This window comes from Staurois parvus, unplaced genomic scaffold (assembly GCF_062004578.1).
Source record: "Staurois parvus isolate SC_StPar_1 unplaced genomic scaffold, SC_StPar_1.0 ptg002676l, whole genome shotgun sequence".
NCBI lineage: Eukaryota > Metazoa > Chordata > Amphibia > Anura > Ranidae > Staurois > Staurois parvus.
In genome coordinates, this window is record NW_028320472.1 from 30203 (window position 1) to 52488 (window position 22286).

The 22286-nt window shown below is 52.3% G+C and overlaps 1 protein-coding gene across 3 annotated transcripts in view; it reads left to right on the forward strand.

Moving 5' to 3' along the window:
- The window catches only part of PGAP2 (post-GPI attachment to proteins 2), a 34066-nt gene extending 17797 nt beyond the window's left edge, over positions 1–16269 (forward strand). For 2 of the 3 annotated variants that reach the window (XM_089666304.1, XM_089666303.1), the window contains exons 3-6: positions 5451–5691; positions 12716–12822; positions 14460–14568; positions 15778–16269. In XM_089666304.1, coding sequence (XP_089522430.1) covers positions 5451–5691; positions 12716–12822; positions 14460–14568; positions 15778–15908 — 588 coding nt within the window. In that variant the 3' untranslated portion in view covers positions 15909–16269. The remainder of the gene's footprint in view (positions 1–5450; positions 5692–12715; positions 12823–14459; positions 14569–15777) is intronic. The other variant, XM_089666305.1, reaches the window with a different exon arrangement.
- The last annotated feature ends 6017 nt before the right edge of the window (positions 16270–22286 follow it).

Genomic DNA, 22286 nt, shown 5'->3' on the forward strand with positions numbered 1-22286 from the left:
TCATCTCTTTGGGCTTTCTCTTGACACTGTCATCAGCAATGCCATGAGGAGCCAAATTACACTCCTGCCTTAACGCATGGGGTCAGAGGAATCTTACCCTTTTCCCTCATCTACTGGCAGTAACTATTCATAGGCCTTCTGAACCTAAGTCCCACTCGGGAAGTAGAGGACTGAGGTCAACTACCCCCTTAGGGGGTCTGTGTGTACATCTGGATGGGCCATTACCTAATGCATCACCTTGGTGCTCAGGGCACCCTCTTTTAACTTACTGACTAACCCCTCGTGTGGCATCTTCTTTGGCTGCCCCTCCTATCTCTCCATGTGCTACTGCTCTAGGTCGTGAGTCTTCCAAGTTCTTTATAGGCTCCTCAAACAGTGGGACCCCCTTTTCCTATGCAAGTAGGAGTTGTATCCAGCAGTTCGTCCACCTTCTAAGGTCATCCTTATTGGCTACCGCATCCCTTGTGGTAGTCGATAGCTTTCAACATTCCCCCCCTTCGGGAAGACCCCTGGACTCTCGGGCCCTGCGGGGACCTTTTACCACACTGCTCCCTCCCGCAGCAGAATCCTGACCTCTCATTGCCCCTTGAAGGTACCTTCAATTTCTAGGAACTCTGAACCTTATGTTCTTCCTAGGGCTTTTTTTTTTTTAACCCTTGCTGTGGCTCAATTAGATGACACCCCTTAAAGAGGGTGAGCTTCATGGACCCCTGCACTCCTTTGGTAGGGCCTGACAACCAAAGACTTCAGCCAGATAGGACCTCTCAGGTGTCTAGTGTTGGTAAATGTTTATCTCCAACAGGCGAGCTTGCCCAGTGCAGAGCCTTGCTATGGAGGGTTACATCCTGCAGGTCCATGCACCCTTCCCATTCTGTCAGGGATTTTGACCCCCTGCTTCCCTTTTAGGGGCTTGTAAACTGTTTAGTGAGTATCATCGTGGCTTGGCCTCCCTGTCTTCAGTTTCCCCCTTGGTGTCTGGGAACCTGGCCAGGAGGGGAGACATTCAGATAGTCCCTATGGACCAATAAGTCCTTGTCATGACCTTCCAGTCTCTTATGGGGAATGGGGCAGTTTCTTGCCCCCATTTTGGAGGGCCCTTGTTTGCAGTGCTGCCTTCATCCCTGGTTCCCCAGAACAATTAACCTCAGTTTCTTCTGGGGTTCCCTCCACAAGTTGGCTTCAGAGCACCCCCTAGGCTCTGGGCCGGCACACAGAACGGATCTTTGAGCTGCAGCCACCAGTGATCAGAGCGGATGCATCTCAGCCAGGACAGCATTATCCTCCGTGTGTGAGGGCACAGTGGGCCCCTTAGAGCCCGTGTACCCCACGTACATTGCACACATGGAGGATACGCCACTGCACTTAACATTTGTAACTTCCAAAGGGTGGCTAAAAATGATATTCCATATTTGTTGCAAAAAGAAAATCAACAAAATGGCCATTCCAACACACCAAGGGACACCTCCGGTGGTATTAGCAGGTCGGTCTTACTCCTCCTCCTTCTCTCAGATGTTACAGACACCAGTCTGAGTTGTGCTGATCTTCACCCTTGCATATCCTTGTCAGGACACTTCTCTAGCACCCTACCTTCCATAGTTGAGCCCACCTCAAGGTTGGTACCCCAGGATATGTTCAGGCCCGGGGGTCCTTTTGACTTTCCCATTTATGAGGCTTCTTGTGTTCCCTGATATCTCTATGCGATGGGTTGTCTGGCTAGGTAATTCATACTCTCTCTGATGCTCTCCTTCCTTGGATCCAAGGTTTGGGAATGTAAAAGGTTTGTTCTTTTCCTGGCAGACCAGGTGGTCTCATCTTGTGGCCTTCCTTGGTGTATGGTTCCCTCTGGGTGCCGCATTTTCCATGGCTTCCTTGTGTTAATCATTTTACACTTTGGTGGTGATCTCCTTGGTCCTGGTCTGAACGCGAGGCTGCTCCTTTGTGGCCTATTCAGTGGTTGTTGGTAGATTCACCTTCTGCATATCCTTGTCAGGGCACTTCCCTAGCACCCCACCTTCCATAGTCAATCCTTGCTTGGGGATGGTACCCCAGGATATGTTCAGTCCCAGGGGTCCTTTTGATCTTGCAATGTTACATTGTGAGACTTGATATCTCTATGCGATGGGCTGTCTGGCCGGGCAGTTCATATTTACCCTGATATTTTCTTTCTCTGGATCCAAGGTTTGGGAATGTAAAAGGTTTGTTCTTTTGCCGGCAGACCAGTTGATCTCATCTTGTGGCCTTGCTTGGTGTATGGTTCCCTCTGGGTGCCACATTTTCCATGGCTTTTTGTCCCAATATTCCTTGTGTTGACTAATTTACACTTTGGTGGTGATCTCCTTGGTCCCGGTGTGAGCACCAGGTTGATCCTCTGTGGTGGCATATTCAGTGGTTGTTGATAGATTCCTCAGCTTTGTGGGGGACTTTATCTTCATTGATTCTGGGTGTTAGTCCTTCTAGTAGTCCCGTGTTACAGTCTGTTGCCCACCCCTCAGATGGACTGCTTTCAGGTGTCCCAATGATTACTGAATGTGTGTGTCCCTCAGTGGATAATGGGGAAAATAGGAATTTTGTACTTACCATAAAGTCCATTGGTGGACACAGTTCTCGCCCCTCTGTTTTTACTGGTATCGTTTGCTCACAAAACTGAGGCATGCTGGGTAGAGGAGGAGTTATATGGGTACTGGCTTACAACTTTTCCTCTTTGCCAGTGTCCCAAACTTCTGTAGGCAACATTGTAACCCAACTGAATTCCTCAATGAATTCAAAGAATATTTTACAGCAAGTACAAAAATTGTTTGTTTTCCATTTGCCTGGATTCCTGGTTTAAAATTTTAGAGCGCAGTCTTCACTGTCAGGGGTCTTACTATGTATGGAAACAATGGGGTTGTGTGGATGGAGATGTGGAGATATGAACTGACCCACCTAGTGTAGATGGAGATATGAGGATATAAACTGACCCACCTAATGTAGATGGAGATATGAGGATATGAACTGACCCACCTGATGTAGATGGAGATATGAGGATATGAACTGACCCACCTGATGTAGATGGAGATATGAGGATATGAACTGACCCACCTGATGTAGATATGAACTGTCCCACCTGATGTAGATGGAGATATGAGGATATAAACTGACCCACCTAATGTAGATGGAGATATGAGGATATGAACTGACCCACCTGATGTAGATGGAGATATGAGGATATGAACTGACCCACCTAATGTAGATGGAGATATGAGGATATAAACTGACCCACCTGATGTAGATGGAGATATGAGGATATGAACTGACCCACCTGATGTAGATGGAGATATGAGGATATGAACTGACCCACCTGATGTAGATATGAAGATATGAACTGTCCCACCTGATGTAGATGGAGATATGAGGATATAAACTGACCCACCTGATGTAGATGGAGATATGAGGATATAAACTGACCCACCTGATGTAGATGGAGATATGAGGATATGAACTGACCCACCTAATGTAGATGGAGATATGAGGATATAAACTGACCCACCTGATGTAGATGGAGATATGAGGATATGAACTGACCCACCTGATGTAGATGGAGATATGAGGATATGAACTGACCCACCTGATGTAGATGGAGATATGAGGATATGAACTGACCCACCTGATGTAGATATGAAGATATGAACTGTCCCACCTGATGTAGATGGAGATATGAACTGACCCACCTGATGTAGATGGAGATATGAGGATATGAACTGACCCACCTGATGGAGATATGAAGATATGAACTGACCCACCTAATGTAGATGGAGATATGAAGATATGAACTGACCCACCTGATGTAGATGGAGATATGAGGATATGAACTGACCCACCTGATGTAGATGGAGATATGAGGATAGGAACTGACCCACCTAATGTAGATGGAGATATGAGGATATGAACTGACCCACCTGATGTAGATGGAGATATGGGGATATGAACTGACCCACCTGATGTAGATGGAGATATGAAGATATGAACTGACCCACCTAATGTAGATGGAGATATGAACTGACCCACCTAATGTAGATGGAGATATGAGGATATGAGCTGACCCACCTGATGTAGATGGAGATATGAGGATATGAACTGACCCACCTAATGTAGATGGAGATATGGGGATATGAACTGACCCACCTGATGTAGATGGAGATATGGGGATATGAACTGACCCACCTGATGTAGATGGAGATATGGGGATATGAACTGACCCACCTAATGTAGATGGAGATATGAGGATATGAACTGACCCACCTAATGTAGATGGAGATATGAGGATATGAACTGACCCACCTGATGTAGATGGAGATATGAACTGACCCACCTGATGTAGATGGAGATATGAGGATAGGAACTGACCCACCTAATGTAGATGGAGATATGAGGATATGAACTGACCCACCTAATGTAGATGGAGATATGAGGATATGAACTGACCCACCTAATGTAGATGGAGATATGAGGATATGAACTGACCCACCTGATGTAGATGGAGATATGAGGATAGGAACTGACCCACCTAATGTAGATGGAGATATGAACTGACCCACCTAATGTAGATGGAGATATGAGGATATGAACTGACCCACCTAATGTAGATGGAGATATGAGGATATGAACTGACCCACCTGATGTAGATGGAGATATGAGGATAGGAACTGACCCACCTAATGTAGATGGAGATATGAGGATATGAACTGACCCACCTAATGTAGATGGAGATATGAGGATATGAACTGACCCACCTAATGTAGATGGAGCTATGGGGATATGAACTGACCCACCTAATGTAGATGGAGATATGAGGATAGGAACTGACCCACCTAATGTAGATGGAGATATGAGGATATGAACTGACCCACCTGATGTAGATGGAGATATGAGGATAGGAACTGACCCACCTAATGTAGATGGAGATATGAACTGACCCACCTAATGTAGATGGAGATATGAGGATAGGAACTGACCCACCTGATGTAGATGGAGATATGAGGATATGAACTGACCCACCTAATGTAGATGGAGATATGAGGATAGGAACTGACCCACCTACCTGTAGTGTAGATATGAGGATATGAACTGACCCACCTACCTGTAGTGTAGATATGAGGATATGAACTGACCCACCTACCTGTAGTGTAGATATGAGGATATGAACTGACCCACCTACCTGTAGTGTAGATATGAGGATATGAACTGACCCACCTACCTGTAGTGTAGATATGAGGATATGAACTGACCCACCTACCTGTAGTGTAGATATGAGGATATGAACTGACCCACCTACCTGTAGTGTAGATATGAGGATATGAACTGACCCACCTACCTGTAGTGTAGATATGAGGATATGAACTGACCCACCTACCTGTAGTGTAGATATGAGGATATGAACTGACCCCCCCTTATTTTCTGTTTGCTCTCTCCAGGTTCCCAACTACCTGCCATCCATAAGTGCAGCGATTGGTGGAGTCACCCCACAGCGGTATGTCTGGAGGTTCTGTATCGGGCTGCACTCTGCACCCCGTTTTCTGGTGGCCGTGGCATATCTGAACTATTATGTGGGCTCCGGAGTGTCATATTTGGCCTGTCACCTCAACTTCCTGCTCAATGTGGTGGAGATCCTTTGCCTTCTCTTGCTGACCTACGTATCATCCAATGAGAACCATGGTAAGGCCATCTTCTCCGCCATTCACATTTCAGCTTTTGGTGGACGGTGGAGGGCTAAATGTTTCTGATCCCAAGAAGGAAAACTCTATTACATTGCAGATTGCCAGACCCTAGATGTAGTGGCTGCTTTAGTGTTCTTTTTTTCAGGATTTTTCCTTTACTTGGTCCTGCCAGTAACTCACTTCCTGTCCTCGGGTGACAACACTCGCTCACTGTAATGTATCTATGGAGAAGCAGCGTTGTCATCTGGTGATCCTGCCAGTAACTCACTTCCTGTCCTCGGGTGACAACACTCGCTCACTGTAATGTATCTATGGAGAAGCAGCGTTGTCATCTTGTGATCCTGCCAGTAACTCACTTCCTGTCCTCGGGTGACAACACTCGCTCACTGTAATGTATCTATGGAGAAGCAGCATTGTCACATGGTGATCCTGCCAGTAACTCACTTCCTGTCCTCGCGTGACAACACTCGCTCACTGTAATGTATCTATGGAGAAGCCGCATTGTCACATGGTGATCCTGCCAGTAACTCACTTCCTGTCCTCGGGTGACAACGCTCACTCACTGTACTGTATCTGTGGAGAAGCAGCATTGTCACCTGGTGATCCTGCCAGTAACTCACTTCCTGTCCTCAGGTGACAACGCTCGTTCACTGTAATGTATCTATGGAGAAGCAGCATTGTCACCTGGTGATCCTGCCAGTAACTCACTTCCTGTCCTCAGCTGACAACGCTCCCTCACTGTTGTATCTATGGAGAAGCAGCATTGTCACCTGGTGATCCTGCCAGTAACTCACTTCCTGTCCTCAGCTGACAACGCTCACTCACTGTACTGTATCTGTGGAGAAGCAGCATTGTCACCTGGTGATCCTGCCAGTAACTCACTTCCTGTCCTCGGGTGACAACGCTCCCTCACTGTAATGTATCTATGGAGAAGCAGCATTGTCACCTGGTGATCCTGCCAGTAACTCACTTCCTGTCCTCAGCTGACAACGCTCCCTCACTGTTGTATCTATGGAGAAGCAGCATTGTCACCTGGTGATCCTGCCAGTAACTCACTTCCTGTCCTCAGCTGACAACGCTCACTCACTGTACTGTATCTGTGGAGAAGCAGCATTGTCACCTGGTGATCCTGCCAGTAACTCACTTCCTGTCCTCGGGTGACAACGCTCACTCACTGTACTGTATCTGTGGAGAAGCAGCATTGTCACCTGGTGATCCTGCCAGTAACTCACTTCCTGTCCTCAGCTGACAACGCTCGCTCACTGTTGTATCTATGGAGAAGCAGCATTGTCACCTGGTGATCCTGCCAGTAACTCACTTCCTGTCCTCAGCTGACAACGCTCCCTCACTGTAATGTATCTATGGAGAAGCAGCATTGTCACCTGGTGATCCTGCCAGTAACTCACTTCCTGTCCTCGGGTGACAACGCTCACTCACTGTACTGTATCTGTGGAGAAGCAGCATTGTCACCTGGTGATCCTGCCAGTAACTCACTTCCTGTCCTCGGGTGACAACGCTCCCTCACTGTAATGTATCTATGGAGAAGCAGCATTGTCACCTGGTGATCCTGCCAGTAACTCACTTCCTGTCCTCAGCTGACAACGCTCCCTCACTGTAATGTATCTATGGAGAAGCAGCATTGTCACCTGGTGATCCTGCCAGTAACTCACTTCCTGTCCTCGGGTGACAACGCTCCCTCACTGTAATGTATCTATGGAGAAGCAGCATTGTCACCTGGTGATCCTGCCAGTAACTCACTTCCTGTCCTCGGGTGACAACGCTCCCTCACTGTACTGTATCTATGGAGAAGCAGCATTGTCACCTGGTGATCCTGCCAGTAACTCACTTCCTGTCCTCAGGTGACAACGCTCACTCACTGTACTGTATCTGTGGAGAAGCAGCGTTGTCAGTCTAAGCTGCTGTCCTGATTTGGACTACAAACACCTCCTCCTCTCCTCATCCATCAGGACGTCTCCTCTCATCCATCTGGAAGTCACAGGGACACTGGGTCAGGATTAATCGGGATCATTCATTGAGGGACACAGAAATGAAGACTGTTGGGTTATGCTGCCACCTTCAGGAGAATTTGGACCCTGGCATATCAAAAACTGTGGCCAGCCCCACATAACCCCTCCCACTCCCAGCATGCCTTTGTTTTTTGATGGTGTCCTGTAAGATGGGCGCCTCTTTCTCTTCTAAGAAAAGTCCTTTCTGGCAATGTTTTTCTCCATCCAGATGACCTTTTTCCCTGGAAGCCGCCTGAGCGGGTCTCTGTAATCAGCATGTCCTCTACACTAGCTTTGGAGTCCGTACCTGGACTGGATGACTGCAGCGCTAGCCTGGAATGTGACCTCCAGGCACTGGGCCTTGCAAAAGTTCTGCTGGGTCCTGGACCTCCAGAAATCAGCACTGGAACAGACTTGGAGAATCTGGGTCCAATCCTACACAGCACCAGAGTTTTCCTTCCCATGGGAAAACTTCCAAATCTCCACCTCCAGACTCGTAATATTCAGTCCAGGAGTCACCAAGCTCTTCTCTATCGGAGATTTGGGGGTGATGATAGTCCCATTCGCCCACTTCCACTCCAGACCACATCCTGTTGTCTGTCTAGAGCTTGGACAGGCTGATTTGCTTGACCTTGAAAACTAACTTGTCCCTCGTTTGATGGGTCAGGACTCGCGCTCTGCAGAAGGACAACTCATTTGCTTCTAGTTTCATGGAAGATGTCATGACAAATGCCCACTTATCGGGCTGTGGAGAAGTCCTGGACACTTTGACGGTACAGAGGATGCGGGCGATTTGGTTGTCCCTGCAGTGCGAACTGGAGGGTCCATCTGATCAGGATTCAGTTGGACAATGCCAAGGTAGTAGCCTACATCGACCTACAGGGAGGAACCAGATATGTCTCCACAGCAAGATAGTGTCAAGGTCCTACCTTTTCCCAGAGGTTATGTTACTCCATGTGCTGGCATCCATCTTGGATTTCTGCAGAGCATGGTGGGAATCTTTTATGCCTTCAGGTCTCTGAGGTCCATCCCCCAGAGGGGTGTGGCTGATGACATATAAGCCTGTGGTCCGCACATGCTCTTTGCACTTGTGTCTTGTGTCTTTGTGTCGCTACAGCTCTGTTCTGACTCTCGTGACTCTCCTGGAATCTGACTCGGCTTGTGACTCGACCATTCTTTGTGTTCTCCTTTGATCTGACCCTCCGTTGCTGAGCCCGGCCCGTGACCTGTGATTCTCGTCTGCTGTCCTGTACCGTTTTGTCCTGTTGTTGTCGACCCGGCCTGCCCGACTACTCTATTGTCCTTTCCACCAGCTACACGCCATTGGCGGCGGCCATAACCGCAACTGGGGTGTCTCGGGGGCCGCGACCTGGTTCCTGGCTGCGTCAAGTCCATCCCCACCATCAGGGGCCCTGGTGAAGGGCAGCCTGGGACTTAGACTCCGCGCCCTGAGGGACTTCGGTCTGTGGGTGGTGGTTGTCGTCAGCCAGTGCGTTACATTGTTATTAGGCCTGCCTGTCCGTTCCTCAGCTCCTGCCCTGACAGGTAGAAAAGATCTTGTCCTGGGCAGAAACTCATGTTCCAGCCTTTACATCCCAGGCGTGGACAGTTGGCTGACAGTTCCTCAGCTGGCAGCGTCTGGATTTGGAAGAATGGTTCCTACATCTGGAGATGTTCATCAATCTGTTTCACAAGTAGAGAGATGATAGATGTGGACCTCCTGGCCTCCATGTTCACAAATTCGACTCCAGGTACAGGAATCCTCTAACAGTGACGATCGATGCCCTCTGTAAAATTAGTACCATACCATCTACAACCGTCCTCTCCAGAAGCTCCTTTCTCATCTGGCAGGGAAGACAGCAGATGCCTCGATGTGTCCCTCAATGGACTCCAGTAGATGGCTCTAACACCAAGTACAAAGGTTCTGTTTTCTTTAGAGTTCATTGCGGGACGTGGGAACTTGGTGACCGCTGGAACATCCAAAAGCAGCCCAACTGTGAGGTTGGCAGCAGCAACAAGAAAACCCTTCCAGGCCCGTATATGAAAAATAGAAGCCTGGAGCTCAAACAGCTGCCTGGGAGGACCTCGCCTCCAAAGCTGGAATCAGATGAGGCCCAAATATCCCCCTGATAGAACTTCCATGGCGTGGAACACAAGACCAGTGGGGAGTCTTGCAAATTTGGGCAGGGTCAAGATGGAAGACATTCTAATTCATAGCCTCAGATGGCTCAGGCAGATGTGGTAGTCCAACCTCATCAGACGCCATGGCTTAGGGTTCCAGATGGTCTTGATCCTCTGTCTCAGAGACTGGTTTATCATCCTGTTTCATGGTCTTTGGCTTTAACGGCATTGGCTGTTCTTGCAATCCAGTGTGACGGGAGTGACTTTTGGGGTTGGGGGGACCCCTGTATCATCTTCCCAAATTCTTATGTTTAACTCACGCTGTGCCTGTTAAGGGGTACAGGGTGTGAATGGGAATGTATATTGTGTATTGGTGTGGGGATTGTCCTTTGTTCACTGCACATGGTTGTCCATTGTTATCTGCCATGTGCTGCATCCCATTGTTCTGTGTCTTGGTTGGGTGGGGGGTGTTTCCTGTAGCCCTTTCCACTGGTGGGGCGGGCTGATGATGTGTTTCCTTTTCCTGGTTGTGTTTCCCCGCCCCCTGTATATATCTTGTGTTTTGTGTAAAAATAAAGGAGTTGACTTCCTGTCTTAAGAAGAGTCTGGTGTTGTCTATTTCCTGCACGATCAGCGGTGGTGTCCGGGGATTTGTGTTCGGACTGGGAAGCTGCAGTATAACGGAAAATACCCAAGTGCAGTCGGGGTCCGGTTCCGTTACACCCAGGTCCCAAGGGACAGGTACGTCTCTGAATGGCTGATCCCCATGTTGCTACTTCCCACAAGCTCTACGATCACACATGGAAGACTAACTACCCATGGTGCAAGGCAGGAAACTTTCACCGGAGGAAATTCTCAGTAGGATGAAATCTGGACCATCTACAGATGGGTCTGGGTCAGCATTTGGCCCTTAGTACCATCAAGGGTCCAATGTCAGCACTTGCAATCTTGTTCCGGAGACGGCTAGCTTCCCATTCTTTGATTGGGACATATGTAGGTGTCTCTCATGTAGCCCCCTCTGTGTGGTCTACAGTGACTCCATGGCATCTGAATTTGGTTCTCTCGGAAATTCAAAAAATGCCTTTTGAGCTTATTAGTAATATTTAACTGTCACTCACAGGACTGCGTTTCTTGTCGCCATCACCTCCGCGAGTGTCCAAAGTGGCAGTTGTATCCTGTAAAGATGCCCTCCTGGTCTTACAGAAGCACAAGGTGGTGTTGAGGCCCTGAATTTCCTTCTTTCTCGGGGTAGCTTCAGCCTTTCACCTCAACCAGAATGTTGTTCATTTTGTCCAGTTCCGGTTCATCAGGTGGAGATCTCCTTCCATTGCTTGGATGTAATTTGGGTTGTGTGTGTCTACTTTTTCCTTCAGAAAGTCTGACTCTCTCTTTTGTCTTCCATGAAGGAACCTGCAGGAGGGAGCCAGCTTCTCATTCCACCATTTCTCAGTGGCTCAGACAGACCACCATTCAGGCTGATAGTCTTAAGGATCAGGTTCCTTCTGCCCCATCAAGGTGCACCTTACTAGACCTGCGGGTGGCGGCTGCTCCTTGGGCTTTCCGGCATCAGGTTGCGGTTTCCCAAATTTGCAAGACTCCCCACTGTGTTCCACACCATGGAAGTTCTATCAGGGGGATATTTGGGCCTCATCTGATTCCAGCTTTGGAGGTGAGGTCCTCCCAGGCAGCTGTTTGAGCTCCAGGCTTCTATTTTTCATATACGGGCCTGGAAGGGTTTTCTTGTTGCTGCTGCCAACCTCACAGTTGGGCTGCTTTTGGATGTTCCAGCGGTCACCAAATTCCCACGTCCCGCAATGAACTCTAAAGAAAACAGAACCTTTGTACTTGGTGTTAGAGCCATCTGCTGGAGTCCATTGAGGGACACATCGAGGCATCTGCTGGAGTCCATTGAGGGACACATCGAGGCATCTGCTGGAGTCCATTGAGGGACACATCGAGGCATCTGCTGGAGTCCATTGAGGGACACATCGAGGCATCTGCTGGAGTCCATTGAGGGACACATCGAGGCATCTGCTGGAGTCCATTGAGGGACACATCGAGGCATCTGCTGGAGTCCATTGAGGGACACATCGAGGCATCTGCTGGAGTCCATTGAGGGACACATCGAGGCATCTGCTGGAGTCCATTGAGGGACACATCGAGGCATCTGCTGGAGTCCATTGAGGGACACATCGAGGCATCTGCTGGAGTCCATTGAGGGACACATCGAGGCATCTGCTGGAGTCCATTGAGGGACACATCGAGGCTACAAAACATAATAATGCCGGGAGTAGGAGGGGTCATACTGGGCCCGTCTACATTTTATTTGTATCCTCCTGTAGAATGCAGTATGATCCAACAATCTCTGAATTCCCACATCCTGGAATGAGCTACAAGAAATGGAATATACGGTAAGTCTAACACATTTTCAGCAAATACAGAAAACTTTGATTTTAACATGAAAACAAGAAAACAAATGCTCCACAACGAAGGACACGAACCTGAAATGTAATACAACTTTGGTTTAGAGCACTTAGGGACTTTTTGATGAGACCCTGCACTGGGTCTGTACAGCTGCTGTGCCCATTATGAGGGGTTCCCACCATACCTGTGCTGAGTTCCCGGGTCTGTACCCACGTTGTGCCCATAATGAGGGGTTCCCACCATCCCTGTGCCGAGTTCCCGGGTCTGTACACCCGCCGTGCCCATTATGAGGGGTGGGAATGCTCAGATCTCTATGATGCCCAGGAAGACCAGAATCTGTATAGAATGGAGATGTCAGCTGGAGTCTCTAGGAAATCCCGGTTGGAATGGTGGACCCTTTAGTACTCCCTCGTTGCTCCTGAACTGGGACTTGCAGTCATTTTTGGTCATTTTCTCCTCTTGTCTTTGCAGGGATCCATCAGTTGGCGTTTTCATTCTTCATGTTCTTTTCTCTCAGTCACATGATCACAACACTTCTAATATGGAAGAGGACCAGGAGATTTTCTGTAAGTTCTGAGGTAAGGCTGAGGGTCTCCTACATCCCACCCCATTCATAATGAAAGTCAACCAACACGTCCCATCCTCCTTCATGCCACACAGCAGTGGTTGGGGCCATCCACCAATCAATGTCATCCCGGCTCCCCCGTGTCCTTCCAACAGATAGGAGAGAATTTCAGAATGTCGCACACCTGGAGAAGGACAGGATTGTCTCTATAAGACAGGAAATCTAAATATGGACACTTTTTCTGGAGGACCCATGAGGCCCGTCCTCTGGGTGACATGAAAGGCCCAACCCATGGGGGAGTTGTAAGAACCACCCTCTGGGGAACTCATAAGACTTGTTGTCTGAGACACATGAGGCCCATCCTCGGAGGGGCACATAATGCTTGTCCTCTAAGGGACATGTGAGGCCCATCCTTTGAGGGGCACATAATGCTCATCCTCTGGGGAATACTTTAGACCCATCCTCTAGGTGACATGTAAAGCCTGTCCTCTGAGGGACTTGTAAGGCTCATCCTCTGGGTAACATTTAGGGCCCATCCTCTGAGTGACATGTAAGGCCCATCCTCTGAGGGACACATAGGGCTTGTCCTTTGGGGGGCACGTAGGGCTTGTCCTCTAGGGACACGAGGCGCATCCTCTGAGGGGCACATAAGGCTTGTCCTCTGGGGAACACTTAGGGCCCATTCTCTGGGTGACATGTAAAGCTGTCCCCCGAGGGGCACACGAGGCCTGTCCTCTTGGGAGCACATAAGGCTTGGGAGCACATAAAGACATGAAAGACACGTAATGCTCCTGTGGGGTACACGTGAGGCCTGTCCTCTGAGGGACACATAAGGCTCGTCCTTGGGGTACACGAGGCCCATTCTCTGAGGGGCACTTAAAGCACCTCCTCAGGGGTACACGTGAGGCCCATCCTCTAAAGGACACATAAGGCTTGTCCTTGGGGTACGCACGAGGCCCGTTCTCTGAGGGGCACTTAAAGCACCTCCTCAGGGGTACATGTGAGGCCCATCCTCTAAAGGGCACATAAGGCTCGTTCTTGGGGTACACACGAGGCCCGTTCTCTGAGGGGCACATAATACACCTCCTCTGGGGTACACATGAGGCCCATTCTCTGAGGGGCAGTTAAGGCTCATCTACGGGGGTGGGTACACATGAGGTCCATCCTCTGAAGGGCACATAAGGCACCTCCTCGGAGGTACACGTGAGGCCCACATAAGGCTTGTACTCTGGGGGACGTGAGGCCTATCCTCTGGGTTATACTTATGGCCCATCCTCTGGGTGACATGTAAGGCCATCCCATGTTCTACTCATCCACTAGGTCAGGGGTTCTCAACCACTGAGCCATGGCCCACTGCCAGGATGTAGTCTCCCCTCCCTCCAGCAGATAACATAACCTCCCACAATGTCCTCCAACTTGCTGAAGAGCCTCCATCAGCTCTCTACAGTGCCCGCCAACCTCCCACAGTGCTCCCCAGCTCCCAAAAATGTCACCATTTACCGGGCCACCAAGTCTGCTGCAGGGTCTCTAACCCCTCCACACCCCCCACTCGCCCACACAGTGACACCCGGGTGGAGAACTCCTTGGCCTAGGTGACTCTTCCTGTATCTGTAGGTCTTACAGGTGACATTTCTCCTCTCTGTGTCCCAGGAACGAAGGTCCTACACCTACAAGAAGCATCTCTTCTTCTTCAACATTGTGGCGTTCTTCATCTCTCTCGTGGTTTATATCCGCCACAACGTGTACTGTGAGCCCGGAGGTGGGTGTGTCTGAGGAAGGGGGAGGGGAGAGATACATCGGGGGAGGGGAGAGAGATACATCGGGGGTTAATTTATATATCAGGTCAGAATTGATTCCATCAGTTTTTGGTTACATTTCTGATGATTGTCCTGAGATTTTGTGGGTTTTCTGTATTATTACAAGTTTCTAAAGATTATCCCCCCGGTTTCATCGATCATTATAGGGGCGCGGGGAGGTGTAGATTGGGGGGAGTGTCGAGGCGGGGAGGTGTAGATTATGGGGGGAGTGTCGAGGCGGGGAGGTGTAAATTATGGGGGGAGTGTCGAGGCGGGGAGGTGTAATTATGGGGGGAGTGTCGAGGCGGGGAGGTGTAGATTATGGGGGGAGTGTCGAGGCGGGGAGGTGTAGATTATGGGGGGAGTGTCGAGGCGGGGAGGTGTAGATTATGGGGGGAGTGTCGAGGCGGGGAGGTGTAGATTGGAGGGAGTGTCGAGGCGGGGAGGTGTAGATTATGGGGGGAGTGTCGAGGCGGGGAGGTGTAATTATGGGGGGAGTGTCGAGGCGGGGAGGTGTGATTATGGGGGGAGTGTCGAGGCGGGGAGGTGTAGATTATGGGGGGAGTGTCGAGGCGGGGAGGTGTAGATTATGGGGGGAGTGTCGAGGCGGGGAGGTGTAGATTGGAGGGAGTGTCGAGGCGGGGAGGTGTAGATTGGAGGGAGTGTCGAGGCGGGGAGGTGTAGATTATGGGGGGAGTGTCGAGGCGGGGAGGTGTAGATTATGGGGGGGAGTGTCGAGGTGTTGAGGTGTAGATTGGGGGGAGTGTTGAGGTGTAGATTGGGGGGAGTGTCGAGGCGAGGAGGTGTAGATTGGGGGGGGGATTGTCGAGGCGGGGAGGTGTAGATTATGGGGGGAGTGTCGAGGCGGGGAGGTGTAGATTATGGGGGGAGTGTCGAGGCGGGGAGGTGTAGATTATGGGGGGAGTGTCGAGGTGTTGAGGTGTAGATTGGGGGGAGTGTCGAGGCGGTGTAGATTGGGGGGGAGTGTCGAGGCGTAGATTGGGGGGAGTGTCGAGGCGAGGAGGTGTAGATTGGGGGGAGTGTTGAGGTGTAGACTATGAGGGGAGTGTCGAGGTGGGGAAGTGTAGATTGGGGGGGGGGGGGGGTTGAGGTGTAGATTGGGGTGAGTGGTCTGATCTTCTGGAACTTCCCGTTCTCCTTCTTCTCCGTAGCGTACACCATCTTCGCCCTCCTGGAGTACCTGGTTGTCCTCTCCAATATGGGCTTCCACATGACGGCCTGGTGGGACTTCGGCAGTAAAGAGCTTCTCATTGGCTCACCGGAGGAAGACAAGCGAATCTGAGGGCCACATGGTGCTGGTTGTACATTCCACCCCCCCCACCCCCACCAGAGGCCCCCCCGCTCCACACCGAACGACTACTTCTCTGAAGACACAGCCAAGGTGGTGGAAGCTTTGTGTGAAGATCCATGAAATGGTCCTACCACCCCCGGGATCCCTTCTATCCTCTGCAGATGGCGCCGTGTTCTGTTTGCTGTTTCCTGCCGTGAGCGGCGCCGAGTGTCTGGTGAGGGCGATGTTGGCGGTCTCGTGTGGGACTTCAGCCGGTGCGCGGTGGGAGGATATTTTTACTGTTTGTTACAATTTTATTTTTTTTTGGTGATTTGTATATTTTGGAGTTTTTTAATAAAGTTTGAGAAAGAAATGGTTTTGTTCCATTTATTGATGATGCGTAGGATGTGGCGGTGCAAGGCGTGCGGTGAGGCGTGGGATGCGGCGGTGCGAGGCGTAGGACGTGGCAGTGCGAGGCGGTGTGAGGCATGGGGCGCAGCGGTGTGAGGCATGGGACGCGTAGGTGCGAGGTGTGGAAAGTGGCGGTGTGAGGCGTGGGGCGCAGCGGTGCGAGGCATGGGACACGGAGGTGTGGGACGTGGCGGTGTGAGGCGTGGGACGCGGCGGTGCGAGGTAGTGTGGGGCGCGGCGGTACGAGGTGTAGGACACGGCTAACGCGTTTCTCCCTGATACTCGTTACTCCGCCCCCGTTGGCATGAAATGCCGAGGGGCTCTGTTAGGCTTTGTCAGCTGGCAATAAAGCTTGTTGGAGAAGTCAGCAGCAGCGGTGGTCTGTCCTCGGCTCGGTCTGTCCTCGGCCCGGTCTGTCCTCGGCCCGGTCTGTCCTCGGCCCGGTCTGTCCACGGCCCGGTCTGTCTTCGGCCCGTCCTCGGCTCGGTCTGTCCTCGGCTCGGTCTGTCCACGGCCCGGTCTGTCTTCGGCCCGTCCTCGGCTCGGTCTGTCCTCGGCCCGGTCTGTCCTCGGCCCGGTCTGTCCGCGGCCCGGTCTGTCCTCGGCTCGGTCTGTCCTCGGCCCGGTCTGTCCACGGCCCGGTCTGTCTTCGGCCCGTCCTCGGCTCGGTCTGTCCTCGGCTCGGTCTGTCCTCGGCCCGGTCTGTCCACGGCCCGGTCTGTCTTCGGCCCGTCCTCGGCTCGGTCTGTCCTCGGCCCGGTCTGTCCGCGGCCCGGTCTGTCCTCGGCTCGGTCTGTCCTCGGCCCGGTCTGTCCGTGGCTCGCTCTGTACGTGGGCTGCCATGCTGCCAGTCCTGGATCGCCATACAGATTCTGCCCGGCAGACGGAGACCAGCGAACATGCGGTTGCTGTCGTTATTTACAGCTTTCGGGTGATTTTGCCTTTGGAATTTTTTTTTTTCATATGGATTTGGATAGAAAACTGATCGTATCTCACTACTAGCTCCTCTCCCACATCCGACGCGTTTCTCTCCAATACGCATCACTCAGTCCCTATTGGGAAGAAACGCATCAGCTGTAGGTGGGGGTCCAGCAGTGAGATACAGTCAGGCGTTGTCAGTTTTCTATTTTACTGCTAGACCCTCTCCTATGTCCAACGCATTTCTCTCCAATACTCCTCACTCGGCCCCAATTGGGAAGGAACGCGTCGGTCGCAGGAGAGGGTCTAGCCATGAGATACAGGCAGGAGGCAGAGACGCTCCCAGGTTTGAATGACAGCAGAAGGTTTAGCTTCTTTCTAAGCCACGCCCCTCGGAGTCGTCATTTCTGATCGATCTGTATAAAATCTGCCGGCGGCCAGAAAACGTTTTACAATTTGGATGGAAATATGACATTTTTTGAAAATTTTACTTTTTTTCTCCACAATTCTGTGATTGTAAAGGAGGATTTCTCAGGATAAACATTTCCCGAGGTGAAGAGGAGTTTCTGTTTTTCCCGTTTCTTCGGCATCCATTGTGGAGGAGATTGGAGGAGAACGGTCCGCTGCCTAGGGCCCCGTCCCTAGGCCCTCCCGATATCGGCGCCCTCCCCGTCCCTAGGCCCTCCCGATATCGGCGCCCTCCCCGTCCCTAGGCCCTCCCGATATCGGCGCCCTCCCCGTGCCTAGGCCCTCCCGATATCGGCGCCCTCCCCGTGCCTAGGCCCTCCCCGTGCCTAGGCCCTCCCGATATCGGCGCCCTACCCGTCCCTAGGCCCTCCCGATATCGGCGCCCTACCCGTCCCTAGGCCCTCCCGATATCGGCGCCCTCCCGGTCCCTAGGCCCTCCCGATATCGGCGCCCTCCCTGTCCCTAGGCCCTCCCGATATCGGCGCCCTCCCGGTCCCTAGGCCCTCCCGATATCGGCGCCCTACCCGTCCCTAGGCCCTCCCGATATCGGCGCCCTCCCTGTCCCTAGGCCCTCCCGATATCGGCGACCTCCCCGTCCCTAGGCCCTCCCGATATCGGCGACCTCCCCGTGCCTAGGCCCACCCGATATCGGCGCCCTCCCCGTGCCTAGGCCCTCCTGATATCGGCGCCCTCCCCGTGCCTAGGCCCTCCTGATAACGGCGCTCTCCCCCTGCCTAGGCCCTCCTGATATCGGCGCCCTCCCCGTGCCTAGGCCCTCCCCGTGCCTAGGCCCTCCTGATATTGGCGCCCTCCCTCTCCCTAGGCCCTCCTGATATCGGCGCCCTCCCCGTGTCTAGGCCCTCCTGATATCAGCACCCTCCCTCTCCCTAGGCCCTTCTGAAATCGGCACCCTCCCCGTACCTAGGCCCTCCTGATATCAGCACCCTCCCTCTCCCTAGGCCCTTCTGAAATCGGCACCTTCCCCGTACCTAAGCCCTCCTGATATCGGCGCCCTCCCCGTACCTAGGCCCTCCTGATATCGGCGCCCTCCCCGTCCCTAGGCCCTCCCGATATCGGCGACCTCCCCGTGCCTAGGCCCACCCGATATCGGCGCCCTCCCCGTGCCTAGGCCCTCCTGATAACGGCGCTCTCCCCCTGCCTAGGCCCTCCTGATATCGGCGCCCTCCCCGTGCCTAGGCCCTCCTGATATTGGCGCCCTCCCTCTCCCTAGGCCCTCCTGATATCGGCGCCCTCCCCGTGTCTAGGCCCTCCTGATATCAGCACCCTCCCTCTCCCTAGGCCCTTCTGAAATCGGCACCTTCCCCGTACCTAAGCCCTCCTGATATCGGCGCCCTCCCCGTACCTAGGCCCTCCTGATATCGGCGCCCTCCCCGTCCCTAGGCCCTCCTGATATCGGCGACCTCCCCGTGCCTAGGCCCTCCGGATATCGATGATCCCCATCCCTAGGCCCTCCTGATATCGGCGCCCTCCCCGTGCCTAGGCCCTCCTGATATCAATGATCCCCGTCCCTAGGCTCTCCTGATATCGGCGACCTCCCCGTGCCTAGGCCCTCCGGATATCGATGATCCCCATCCCTAGGCCCTCCTGATATCGGCGCCCTCCCCGTGCCTAGGCCCTCCTGATATCAATGATCCCCGTGCCTAGGCTCTCCTGATATCGGCGACCTCCCCGTCCCTAGGCCCTCTTGATATCGGCTCCCTCCCCGTGCCTAGGCCCTCCTAATACAAGGTAACATTCTGCGCCTAGGCCCCCCAGTTGTCCTCATATAGAGATGTTCCTGACTCCACTTCCTATCCTTTTTCAGTTGACCTCCAGGAAGGTACAGTCTACCATCATAGATGGAGGACTTTCACCTGGTAGGTTTCATCCTCAGCATGTTGTAGGGTGTATTTTGGCCCTCCTCCGGTCTGGTGCACAGAGGTCTCTGGCCTTCTATACCACCAAGGGGCAGATCTTGGTCTGTTTCAGAGACATATCATGATAAAAGCCTTTGGGGTGGGTGTCATGCAGTGTCCTGCCTGTGCATCCTCCTTTGTCTCTGTGGGATCTTAGTTTGGTGGTGACTGTCTCATGGTCTTCTCCACCTCGGCCTCATCCAGAGATTCCCACGTCATTTCCTACACGCCAAGTTGTCTGCAGTTGCCAACGCTTCCATCCTCGGGTTTCTCTGTTGGTTGTCCTCTCCTGCAAGGAACCTCTTCTGATTCTTCAGCAGGATGATGTTGAGGACCTGTTTACCCAAGATGGTTTCCTTGTTCCCAGGGCTACTGTTAGAAACCACAGGGCCCCCTAGCCAACCTGACAGACCACCAAAAAAAGTTTACTATGCTTCAGTTATGAATGAACAGTGCGTGAGCAGTACCGATCGCTCATTGTGTTCATTAAGGAAAGAAAGGGGCTGTGATATTTCCCAGACCCTTCCCCCACTCTCCATGCTGAGGGATCCTATTGTGTGCTTGCACCTGCTGGTGGTGCAGAGGATGAGCCTGGACAAGAGGGGGAAATGTATGGTGCACAGGGAGGGTGATGGGGGCAATTACTGGGACCGATCCCCTGTATGTTACTCTCTGCAGCGGCAGGAGGGAGAATAAGCTGATGAATCCACCCAGAAATGGAATGGGAAGCAGCCCGATCCTCACCAAAAAAAAAAAAGAATCGGATTGTCGAAACAAAGCTGTAAATCCGAAGAGCTGGAACCACCTCCAAGGCCTGAAGAACCTTCTCATTAGGATGCTTACAGCTGCTGCAGAGCCATACAGGGGATCGGTTCCAGTAATCACCCCCCTGCTGTGCTGATCACACTCCCTGCCCACATCCAGTTCCCCCAGCTGCCTGCACCCTGTACAGGAGGAATGGTGGTACCCCCTTATCCATGGCCCAGCTTGTTCCATCAATCAAGACATCAAGTTACCTTCCTTCTGTCCTAATCCCCAGCATCCCAAAGAGAAGGTGCTTCACGCCTTGGAGGGGTTCCAGCTCTTCGGATCTATTGGAAATCTACAGCTTTCCTTTCCATCTCTAGGTGGATTCATCGCCGTATTTTCAGGAATTCAATGGAAAGGTTCCTCCAGGAGTGTCAGTGCTTCCTGGGCTACTCGGCTTCCGTCCAGCTTCTGTTCACCCGGGCTGCTCGGCCTTCGTCCAGCTCAGGGGCGGACTGACAACTCATGGGGCCCGTGTCCTTGCCCAGACTCAAAGCACACCCCAAAAAAAGCCTATAAAAAAGGCACCAGGGTCATTTCATGAGGCCCCTTACTGACCCCGGGCAGTGCCCGAGTGATCGAATGGTCAGTCCGCCCCTGGTCCAGCTTCCGTCCACCCGGGCTACTCGGCATCCATCCAGCTTCCGTCCACCCGGGCTACTCGGCATCCATCCAGCTTCCGTCCACCCGGGCTACTCGGCATCCATCCAGCTTCCGTCCACCCGGGCTACTCGGCATCCATCCAGCTTCCGTCCACCCGGGCTACTCTGCATCCATCCAGCTTCAGTCCACCCGGGCTACTCGGCATCCATCCAGCTTCAGTCCACCCGGGCTACTCGGCATCCATCCAGCTTCCGTCCACCCGGGCTACTCGGCATCCATCCAGCTTCCGTCCACCCGGGCTACTCGGCATCCATCCAGCTTCAGTCCACCCGGGCTACTCGGCATCCATCCAGCTTCAGTCCACCTGGGCTACTCGGCATCCATCCAGCTTCCATTCACCTTTACAAGACGGCTGCTTGTCTTCTCTTCACAAACCTTGACCAGGTGGATGTTCTTACCTCAGCAGACACCCGTTTGGGCAGAAGGTCTTGTAGGCCGCTTTCTAGTGGGGTACCCCATTGTGTTGGCAGTGCTGCTCACCCCTCATGGTCAGTTGCTTTGGGACATCACAAGTTGTCATGAATATGGAGGCCTCTGTCTTCTATGAGGTGCAAATAAGAACTGAGTTTTGGTTTACCTGTAAATTTCTTTTCTTGGAGTAAAATCACAGGACACAGGAGGTCCTCCATCACCCTCAACGCATGTTCTTCATCGATGGCTACAAATCTAAATGACTGGCTGAGCTGGGAGGGGTCCGAGCCTGGCTGAGCTGGGAGGGGTCCAAGCCTGGCTGAGCTGGGAGGGGTCCAAGCCTGGCTGAGCTGGGAGGGGTCCAAGCCTGGCTGAGCTGGGAGGGGTCCAAGCCTGGCTGAGCTGGGAGGGGTCCAAGCCTGGCTGAGCTGGGAGGGGTCCAAGCCTGGCTGAGCTGGGAGGGGTCATGCCCAGCATTTGGCCAGCGTCCATTCATCTGAAGGTGGCAGCAGAAGCCAGGTAGCCATGACTATGAAGTCCTCTACTGGAGAACCAAGAAAAGCTTTCTACGGGAAAATCCCTGACTGACCGGAATGTGTTTTGTATGTCATTTATATTTAGTGGTGGGACATCTCCATCTGTAGGGATTCACCAGCCTTGACGGCGAGAGGATGAGGTGGTTCACCATCTGCTCCAGAATATTTAGGCACTCTAGAAAGAGGGGGAGGGGCACCTTGCTTGGGGTGCAACTGCAGCCAAAACCCTTTTTATGTTGTTTCTGGCGGAGAGGAGATGT